Source organism: Nilaparvata lugens, chromosome 5 (genome assembly GCF_014356525.2).
Source record: "Nilaparvata lugens isolate BPH chromosome 5, ASM1435652v1, whole genome shotgun sequence".
NCBI classification, from domain to species: Eukaryota; Metazoa; Arthropoda; class Insecta; order Hemiptera; family Delphacidae; genus Nilaparvata; species Nilaparvata lugens.
The window spans coordinates 27727418-27739192 of record NC_052508.1 but is presented as its reverse complement, the minus strand read 5'-3'; the positions used below and the strand labels follow the sequence as shown (position 1 = coordinate 27739192).

General features: G+C 32.5%; 1 protein-coding gene across 2 annotated transcripts; it reads right to left on the bottom strand.

Annotated features, from left to right (window-relative positions):
• Positions 1 to 1072: 1072 nt before the first annotated feature.
• Positions 1073 to 7601, bottom strand: LOC111043711 (plasma membrane calcium-transporting ATPase 1). Of its 2 annotated transcripts, none has more exons than XM_039428071.1 (5): positions 7029 to 7601; positions 6207 to 6405; positions 3705 to 3913; positions 2436 to 2587; positions 1073 to 1203 (listed from the first exon to the last, which is right to left on the bottom strand). In XM_039428071.1, the coding sequence occupies exons 1-5, from the start codon at positions 7149 to 7151 to the stop codon at positions 1158 to 1160; spliced, it is 729 nt and encodes a 242-aa protein (XP_039284005.1). In that variant the 5' UTR covers positions 7152 to 7601; the 3' UTR covers positions 1073 to 1157. The 2 variants fall into 2 exon arrangements, with proteins under 2 accessions (XP_039284005.1, XP_022184432.1); XM_022328740.2 differs by lacking the exon at positions 1073 to 1203 and adding an exon at positions 1306 to 1968 and having other exon boundaries at positions 7029 to 7593.
• Between the last annotated feature and the right edge of the window lie 4174 nt (positions 7602 to 11775).

Genomic DNA, 11775 nt, shown 5'->3' with positions numbered 1-11775 from the left:
TTGCTTCAATCTATAAACTCCATAATAAGGTGATTTGAAACTGATTGATACGTTGTTTAATGCTGTCTATCGAATTATGTTAGTGTGTTCAAAGACTACAATAATATACAGGAATGGATCTGAATAGAAGAATTATGATGGTGGAGAAATGAGCTAGACGATAAGAAGAGGAAGTGGCCGGCACTGGTCTGTTGATGTGAACAAAAAGTTGAAATATGTTAACAAAACTTTCAGCCATAACACAATTTTATTTTTTTTAAATATCATGAGAAGATTTTTTCTTTCGTCGTTAATGATGATTTCAAAATGTATTTTTAGACACACATACAAGTTTGATACAGAGATTAACAAAACGAATACATGCAAACAACAACAACAATACACATTAAAACAAAATAAAAAGGAAGTGGTGCATAAAAAAGGGTGGAGGATTGAAGGGTTTTTCCAACTATGGATATCCATGTACTAGGAAAAGTACTACTAGGATAGTACTGAGAGGGAGAAATTTGCATTTATCTCTGTGTTTTTGACCAGATGAAGCTTGACGTTGGGAATACTCTATTGATATGAAATTTTGAAAAGTCAAGGCCCAGTTAATCGTAGACTACTTGGGGAGTCCGGTCCCACAAGGTGTCAAACTATCAATTCGATAACTGAGAACTTCTATCAAATTTAACCGTGAACCACAGCGGATTAATGACGTAAGTTAGATTATGACACTGAACCACGGTTGAATTTAGTAGACGTAAATTCAACGGGGAGAATGTCACAGAAAAAAGATTGATAGGCTAATGCATTTTTCTGAAAATAGCTGACCATATTCGATTGAAAAATAAGGATTAATGGATAAATTATATGAGCGTGATCATATAACTTTGTACAGATATAAAAGTGAATATTTGTTATCATTGTTTTATAAAAGTGAGTGGATATTATGTAATAATAATATTTTTTATTATCTACTATAGAATTACCATATCAATGTTCATGTTGACGTGTTTCTCATTTTTGCTTGTCCTTGTGTATTGGACGTTGTGAAGCATAGTTTATGAGTGAAAAAATTGATTATTTCTATTAAACTATATAGAGATCATGGAATTTGTCTTATTGAGATATTTAGAAATGTTCTATCCCGATGGTACGTGGGCGGACAGATCTCAGCCAGGTCGCACACTCAACTTCAGCGACACCTTCCAACCTAAACTAAAAGGTTCAAACTGAATGTGAGTTGTGAGTTATGTGAAAATGAAATAGACTGTCCATCATTTAAAATGAATATGATAAGACAAAAAATACAGTCACGTAACAGGCACAATAACATTTAATCACAATGGAAAATAAATCAAACAAAATGTTTACCGAGTAGCTGTGCTTTTCAATAATGGAGAAATATAACATGGATGATGGTTGTTGGGAACATTAAATTATAATAAATATTAAATTATATCATACCTCACACATCTCTTAGTAAAGTAATTAAACATTGATTTTTTTAATAACTTGAAGAGTCTTACAAGATTACTGCAAAATTAACAGATCTGAGTGAAAAAGTAAAAACGTATTCTATGCTCTAACAAACTTTCAACTGCATAGATTGATTCTGTAAAATTAAAAAGTATTAATCACAACTAACAAGAATAAGAGTTGAATTGAGATCATATCTCATACATATAATGGAGCTCTCTGGCTGTGTTCATAATGCTGAGGTATTCTAAGCAATCTTCCAGATTGGCATTCAAAAGCTTGACATTTTTATTGTTGTAGATAATGATTGTATCAGCTTGGGGACTATCGGTAACAATAATAACAGTTTTGTCATCAATGAAAAATTTGATTTTTTTCTTTATCTTTGAGGGTACTTTATCCAATAGCTGATGGACTTGCGGTCTTTTCAAGATACTGATATTTTCTTCAGCCAGCCGTTTTCTTCTATCTTGTAGCTCTTGAGCAAGAAGCTCGACATTGATGCTGGAAGCACAATAGCAATGAATATATAATCATTCATTACATATATTAAAATTAAAAGGATTGTATCAGAATAAGAAAAGATAGAATGAGAATGTGGAATAAAACTACTGAATGTCAATAGATGAGTCTTCGCCTTATGAATCAATACACAAGCATGCACATTAATAATACTGATTGAAAGAGTAAAATAGGTTCAACTCAAAACTGTTTCTCCCACGAATTTTTGTGAATAACAATTTCAAAGATTGAGTAATACTTTTACTGCATCGATTCTCGTTACTCTTTGAATATAGTAACTGAGAAGATAGTAGGCCTATATCAAACATTACTGATCATTGGACTGAATTTTACATGAATAAAATAAACTGTGAACAAATACAACCAAGTTGTAACAACCTCAATCTTAGTAAAATACGGAAACTAACAAAATGAATAAAATTGTTGTAAAATAAAGTTTTTATACTTACGATTCAACTCTTGGCACCATTTTCGTGGGAAGAGTAGTGATCAGTTGCGCCCACAGCACAGAACCAATGCCAAAGAATACACACCACAGCCACTGATCGAATGAGAGGCGTATAGTAGAGAATACTTCATCACCAAACTCAACGATCAGCACCTGGATGGAAAAAATGATTGCATTGATATAAGAACTGATTGAACAATGAAGTAGCTTTACTTTTTAAACTGTTTGTATTTTTTGACAACAGTGAAAAAAATAATTTCTCAAACTTGAAATATTAAGGTGAAAGGTGATACTCGTATCAACTTTTTAATTTTTCTGTTCACCCTTTTTTATTTTTCAGATGTGAACTGAGCAATAATATTAATATATTTTTTGTATAAATATAGAATGCATAGTCATACGATGATTGAAATAGAGACAACTTTTACTCAGTTTTTTTTTTTTGTAAAAATTGTCCTGTTTCATTGTCATAGCCATCGATAATTCGGAAACTTGTTATCGAAATGAGCTTTTTCTGATGACGAATTGTCTAAGTTTTAGTGCTCTTCAAAACGTTATAGCGAATAATGTAGTGTACAATTATTGATTTTTGTGATATTTAGGCCTATACTTGTTCATTCATTGATTTTTACACTAATAAATGATACATCATAATTGACCGAGCGAAGTGAGATCTAAGATTCGAGTCGACGGTTTGGCATTTCTCTTAATGTTTAAATATTTAAATGTTTCAAGATCTTCATGAAATTTGACAGGTATGTTCCTTTTTAATTGCGCGTCGACGTATATACAAGGTTTTTGGAAAATTTTGCATTTCAAGGATAATATAAAAGGAAAAGGAGCCTCCTTCATACGCCAATATTAGAATAAAAATCAGACTATAGAATTATCATCATAAATCAGCTGACAAGTGATTACACAGATGTGTGGAGAAGCCAGTCTATTGCTGTATTTCCATAAGGTAACTATTTCCTATAGTTTCAATCAGGTACTTGTGGATGAGAATACTGCGTGAGGTCTACTGTTCACAGAACTACTAGTAATAAATGATTGGGAAAGGAACAAAAGGCTCAGCCCAAGACTGATCTTTTCCAAAACCTTGATATAATTAACTGATTTGTTCATCTGAAAGGCTGAAGTCCACAGCATTGTCAGTTCGTTGATCATGACATTGCTAGAGATGGCTAAAAAACAGTCAAGATTCACTCCTCCATTTTAGTATCATGTAGAGTGTAACACACTATTCGACATTAAAATGTAAAAGTATCACCTGACTGAAGACTGTTCCAATCCAAATACAGCAGTAAATTTGATTGGTGAAAACCCCTTTGAAAACGTTCCTCTGGCCATGTATTTTTCTGGCATTAATCTCATTGAATAATGTCATTATAACGAATGTATTGAAAATAATTGTGTAATGCTGGGTCGGTTCAAAACTGTCACTATCTCGGCCTGATGGAATTCCGAGGACTTTGTCACCTGCAAATTAATGTAATAATTCAATAGGATTTTCCAATAAAAAGAAGATTTGTGAATTAAAAATTCTAATCGTTTTTATTTTTTTGTATATAACACTCCCTAACACAAGGATCAAAACAAACTGATAAAATTCTATTGTGATTACGTGGAGAAAGCAGTTTTATTTACTGGGTGACTTACAATCATTCAAATAGAGATCTTATTTATTTGAGGATAATGTTGCAAAGTTCTAATGCATTACTCTAGCTTATTATGTAGATACTATTCATAATTATGTTATATCTTATTCACATTCTTGTATCTTCTGCTCAAATGGGCTAGAAAAATAGGGTTAGGTCTAATGTTTAATGCCTATCCTCTGACAGAGGATATTTTGATAGACAACAATATTATATTGATGTTCTTTTCCATGACAAAACACTATTATAATAACTATGTTGTAGTATAGACACTGTGAATTTGTGTTTATTCAAAAAAACAATTCTTCATGATGAAATAAGGAATGCATTCCACTCCTTAGGAGGACCTTCATCAGCCTGGCACCAAGGGCGCTTGCTTTTCAAGGGTTGGGCTGTGTGGCAAAAATGTGTAAGAAGATGGCGTCTGATTTGAAATTGATTAAATTGAATTAGTCGTTTTTGAGGTATTTGAAAATTTCATATTATTCTAACGTTTTTTGAGGATGTGTAATATTTTAATGTGTTTCAATGTTTTTGTGATTGTGTCATGTTGCTACTGAATGTTCTGCATAATTATGTGAATTCTGAATTTGATTTTGATGCTTTTATATGTTCATTGTATCTGATCGTAAAGCTACGACCGGTAGCATATTTTTTAGGATTTGGAGATTTTTCTGTTCTTTCTTATTTTTTTAATGTACCTATTTTGTCTATTACATTGGATGTGAAGAGTAGACTCAGGTGTTAAAATTGGGCAGGAAGTCTTCCTCAACTCTCTCATGTTTGCTGACAATACAGTGATAGTTCAGGAAAGTGAGGATGAGCTACAGATGTTATGAGTTTGAAATAATCTAAAATAGCTTACAAATGACATGCAAAGCAGATGGAGACTGTTGCATTGTTGTGGCAGACTTTAGCCGCATGCCTTGGCATGTACTGCAACTAACCCCAGCTGTCACCTATCACTAAAGCTGCCATATCTCAGTTAATTAATATTGGTCCAATCTTAAAAAATCTGGTATCAATCGATAGGTAAATTTTGCAAGAGCGATAAAGAAGTATTACGCGCGAATTACATACAAAATTCTTTCTACAACTGCTCAAACCTGTTAAATTACTTATATCGGCGGAGTTACAATTACTGACTCTTTAGGTTAAGATCTGACCTTTTGGCGAGCTGCTTACCATCAGCTGATCAGCGAGCGTAAAGAAACTCTTCTGCGCATGCGCGAATGATTTGCGAGTGTAAAGAAAATTTACTGCGCATGTGCGGATGGTTAGCGAGCGAAAAAGTAGATTCTCCTCAGAAATAAGCTGTTTTACAAGGAGAATTGAGTATGTAAATTCTTTTTTCTACAACTGTGCGTCACTGTTTTGCGCAAGCGATAAAGTCGAGCATTACGCTCTTAATACATAAATAGCTATTTTCTACAACTGAAACAATGCCCTAGAGTATTGGTAGGGAGTTCGTAAACACCTTGTATTTGATGTTCAACTTATTCAGCTGATAATCCCTCTCAGGTTAATAATGATTTCTCAAATTTCTTGATCACTTGAGGACACTGAATGAAAAGAAAAACTTATCTACACCCCCCTCCCCCTGAGCAGACGACAGCTTTGATCAGTTTTCTTGGTCCAAACATAGTTTGGTTTTCAACTAACACTTTTGGATTACTATGTTTAACTAATATTATTGATATTATTCATTTATTACTCGGAAGGAACTTTAATTACTCCAACACTGGTTAATAATTATATTCACTTTTTGTAAATTCTTAAGGAGAGAAGAAATTTATAGTGTACAGAAGTAAGCATGCTGCGCACAATTGGATACCGTACTGACACAAAAGTAGGGAGAATGCTGTTAGGTAGTGGGAATGATAAATGAAGGAAAGAGTATCGGGCCTCTCTGTCTTTGAGTGAGAGCCTTGTTAAAAGTAATATCTTTCAACTATTTTTTATAATATATGTGTGCGCACACATGCTCAACACACTTGTTCTGTCCTTGTCTTGTCGTTAGTGACCACCCTAAAAGATACAATCCTACACATGCTGTAGGACTATTCACACACATGACTAACTTCCCTCAATGAATATGATCTCACAAAACCTACCTGCAAATAGTAGGAAAAATATGACCCCCAATTGATAGATAGTTTGACCAAGTACGTTCTTCCACATGGTTCTGGAGATGAGTGGCTTCGTGCGACCGTACGGTTTTCTGAGAAGAAGGTCTGGTGTTGGCAGTTCAGTGGCTAATGCAAGGGATGCCAGAGTATCCATTATCAGATTCACCCATAACATCTGAACAGCCTGCAATTTTGGAACACGATTATATTTGGTGATAAAGATCCACCTACTTGATATTGGTTCAGATATTTGTGCCTACTGGTTCGAATATTAACAAACATTTAACCGTTCCACAGGAGTCACTTTCAACTCATAAATTCTACAAATATAGGTCTATAGTGAAAAGGAAGCAGAAACAAAACATCAAAAGCATAAAACTTACTTGCTCTTATCGCTCTGATCATTGATGTATTCATTTGAATCGTGATCTAATCACTAGGAAATCTTTGGTATAATTCAAAAATCTTTTCTAAGTGAGACATATTATATACTGGTACAGTATTGGAAATCTAAAGATAGCTGATAATTCTCTTAATTGGACAATTTTCTACTTTTTTTAATTATCAGACAAAAAATTGTATTTACTGTAGAAGGAATCTCGTCAGAGGATAAATATAATTAATTCTGCCTGAAATAGATTACAAATCAAATAAAACCTGTTGCACATTATGTACGCAGTTGCACGAGTAAGCTCTTTTAGTCATTCTTAACGAAAATAATTTGTAAGCAAAGCTATTGGAATAATCATTTATCTTATCATGAATTATGTTAACCTGTATTACTAGTTTCAAAAATGTTCAACAAACCTTCAATGGACTGTCTTGTACGGAGCAAGAACCAATGAAAGCAACAATAACAGCTACTACGTTGACTGTCAGTTGAAACTGCAGGAACTTGGCGATGCTGTCATAGACATTCCTTCCCCACATGACTGCTTTCACAATACTAGTGAAGTTATCATCGGTTAGTATTATATCTGATGCTTCTTTGGCTACATCCGTTCCAGCAATGCCCTGTCAAAGGAATGCTTATGAAAGTTATTCAAATGGATGTCTCAGTTGATGTGATACAGGAAGTAGAGAGTACTAGGGTGGGCATATTTGAATAAAGACGTTAGTATTATAGTACCTAGGTTTTAGTTCAAATCTCAAGGCCGTTGCACTTTATCAAGGCTTGTTTTACAAAACACTGAGCACTGTATGTTGTGTAAGCTATAGCATACGCTATGGATTTGCCAGAACAGGTGTAAGAAATTTGAAGTTCATAGCGGCAGATATGCATATAATCACCGTTTCAACCAATGTACCTAGAATACAGGTTCGGTATTGTAAGTATATTGGTTTCAACTATGACTCAATTTTAGTGAACTGATCATACAAGCACTAATACCTCTGTACTCTAGGTGCACCAATCTTCCAATAATATAGTACCTATGATTCCTATCACAGCTATCTCTAGTTGAATGCTCTGTTCAACTTGAGATGGATGGGATTGTATAAAGAACAATAATTATTGAGATTGTTTAATTAATTGAACTTCTATGAAAAATTGATGTGATAGATATTCTTAATGGAAGACTTGGTTTTCTCAACCATTTACTATTGGAATAAGGAGCAACTAGTTTTCCTTCTTTCATAATTACCAAAAACTAAATTACAGACTTCATTTGAGTAGATTGATAATGGAGTAGTAATAGAATCAAGTTTCAATGAAAAAAAAAACAGTTTTCAATGGCACTACTTGTAAAGTCGGCGAGACCTCAGTATCGACTGATAATCTGACCAATCCTAGAATGTATACTTTAAAAAAGTCTCGGGGTGTAACATGAGATGAAGTCAGTAACAGAGATTGCTGATGTGGAACCCCATAGGGTTGAGGCTGGTCATTGTCTGAGATTTGTGTACGTACCCTAGTAGATTAAATACATTGTACATAGCAATATCAAAGATATCAAACCAGAACGTCTATAGATCAGGTTTGATTTGCTAGGAATTATTATAACTAGAGAAAATCGATATCTTCTATAATATTATCATTATAATGTGTAATTATTTATTATGATATAATATGAATAATATAATTTTCAATTCTAGCAAATTTTAATACTCTACCCAAACTTGATTCACATGATAATTCAGGTTATAAGGTATGTATTTTGTAAATACTTGGCAATAATTGGTGAACCAATTTTTTAAACATTAGTGCCTGGGTAGCCAACTATTTTCTTGAACTAGCAAGTGCTTTTTTAAGCTTCCAGTTTTAATACTCCATATTGATTGAACAAAATCATTATTCTTTATTTACAATAGAATAAAGTTCTATTGATAATAGATAACGTTCTTAGAGGATTCTCCGGAAAATGTGATTAAATGACAAATCAAGTTTTAATAGAATACACCATGATCATCATGCAGGTAGGTAACTACTCAGAATTTTATCTTACTAGTGCTACTTAACTAATAACTAGCACCTGGCAAATAGCATGGTAGCTATTTTGAATGAATTCAATTTTAAATACAGTAAATACTTCCTACAGGAACATAGGAAGCATGATTGATGGAGGAAGGATAAAACTAGGAGAGTGGGGCTGGGAGATTGGTAAACACAGAGCCTACAGAAAAAGCTGTTAATACAATTAATGATGTGGAATAAAAATACTACCACAATGAAAAACAAATATTTTTAATTATTAACCACTTTGCCTATTACAAATTAGCCTAAATAAGTTTTCAAAAAAAAAAAAACAATTTCATTAAAAACACTGCCACATAAGATTCAAACAATGAACAATTTTTACAATACATAATTATAACATGAGTTTAGCTTTAAATATAACTAGTAGGTCGATTTTTGAACAGTAGACCTAACAAAGATATGAACCACAACCTCATTTACTAAGAATAAGAAACAAAGTAATTTCTTGTGTAAATTATGATTTGAAAAGCATTTTTCTTTTACGAGTATTAACAACGCTAAACATCCTGGATTTCATTAGCAAAAGATAAAATAGAATTAATAAAAACATTCTCCGATAGACAAATAAAATGAATGAGTCTTGGAAGTGGAGAAAATCTCCTCATAATAATAATATTATGATTAGGTGATTCAGTGAGTGAGTTGGTGTTTATATTATGGCTCAAAAATGCCAATGTTTATTCAATATTTTCCAAGTTTTTGACTTTATACTATATACAGTGGATTGTTTCAGTTGATTTCCTATATTAACATTCCAAATTCAAAATTTTATGTGATCAAAATGTATGTGTTTAAAACTGCTGAAGAATTATAACCTGTTTTGGACTAATATGCAATCAAAATTCGGGAATGGAATAGGCCTAGTAAGGGCTATAATAAGCATGTTTTTTCGTTTCCAATATTTTTATAATTAAGTTGTTTTGTCATTGTTGTTAAATAAATGAATACGTATTGCAACATAAATGGGATAAAAAATATCACTAAATTTATTGCTAAATTGTATGAAATTATTGAAACAGCTCATCATCTGATCAATAGCTTTTTATGGTCTATTCTATTTTGGATGACATCACACATTTCCGGTTTTAATTTCTTATACATGTTATCAGGTGTCATTAATGTGATAACTCATTGGTGTGAATAATTAATCTTTTTGTTATTTGTGTTTATATAAAATTACTAGCCGTCAGGCTCGCTTCGCTCGCCATATCCGTCTAGCCAGGGGGCTCCGCCCCCTGGACCCCCGACTGGGTCGTCCAAGAATGAGATCAGCAGGCTCGCTTCGCTCCCATGCATTTTTTATTTGTAGAACGATCATATGTTGGGACGGTCCAGTCGGCGGTTCAGACTAAACGTCTGGCTAACCGGATATGGAGAGCGAATAAGCGAGCCTGACGGCAAGTAATATAATATTCCCAGGAATAGCTCTGATTGAAGTAGCAGTGCCCAATCAATTTTCCCGCGATAAATGCATTTCAATCTTCAATTTGGTGCCAAACTAACAAAGTCAACTCAACTTAATGCCAACCTGACAAAATTATTAGTTTAGTTACCAGTTAACAACTGTTTCGAACAAGTACTTTCTCTAGATTATAGTTCTATATTAACATTTATGGTATGGACATTTTTCAATTATAATTAAGAGAATAAGAAGAATATACATGCTAAAAGACGAACTTTAAACCCTTAAAACCCACCCTTAGAGTTAAAATATTACCAAAAGATTTCTTAGTGCGCCTCTAAAGGGCCAACTGAACATACCTACCAAATTTGAACGTTCTTGGTCCGGTAGATTTTTAGTTCTGCAAGTGAGTGAGTCAGTCAGTCAGTCAGTGAGTGCCATTTCGCTATATATATATATATATATATATATATATATATATATTATATATATATATATATATATATATATAGATCAACACATTATTAGGAATAGCAATTTATCTACAGGAAAAATAGGATGTAGTTTATTTGTAATAAATAATAAATAAATATAGGATTTAATCTATGAATTTGATTTATACACTGTAATAGCATGATTGATTTGAATATAATTGAGATGCCATGATGAAGATCCCAGTACTCCTTCTTTTATCCTTATTTTCTAATGAATATTTTCTTTATAGACAGATTTTTATGAAAAATGAAATTATCAAAATTTAATAACCCTATTCTATTATTTCAGGAAACATTGTGAGGTTGATTATAAGAGAGCAAACTATAAATTTGAATGATGAATTGAGTCTACATGGAAAAGTAGATAATGATGAGCAGCAAATATCAAATCAAATATGATATTATGACGCATAAATTACATTTATGATGAATTATAATAATTGTACTTATCCTATTTTTTACTGTAGAGAATTACTATTGTCAGCTTCTCTTGGAATGAAATGTTATTTCATGAGTTATTTCAGTATTAATTTATGGAAGATTTGGGTTCTATCTCTCATGGGAGAACATTTATAAGGAATTCAAGAGGGGAACGTGTGACATCACGCAGAATATAATTTACCATAAAAAGCTCTGAAGAGCATATTGGCATACTATCAATTTTTTGAACTGGTTTGATAGTTTTTCACCTGTCCCTAAAGTAAAGCTATCGGTTCCTATTACCAATATCTTGATAGAAATTATGAATGGGTTTACTGTTTCTGAATAAAAACTCCTGTCTAGAGCAAATCAAATTATAATTTCATGATTTTTTGGTCATTTAAAATTTCAGATTACATGAGAACATTCAAAACACAGATTGAACATTGTCAATCACAAATACATCGGGTATAATCATCTGATTTAAGCTCAAATGTTTTCTCAAAACTGGAAATAATGATTTTAGTTGGAAACCAACAGATATATAACTTACAAACTAAACCATACTTATCTTTCATAAATGAAGCTAGGCTTATGGCTTTGCATTTATACAAAATTTTATTACACAAAACAAGAAAAGAACAAAATCTACACTTCACAGATGATATACAACATTAATAAATTTTATAAGAAAGAGCAAGTATCCATTTCAATTTTAAATATAGAGAAAATTTCAAGAGAACGAATTATACAAAGATGCCA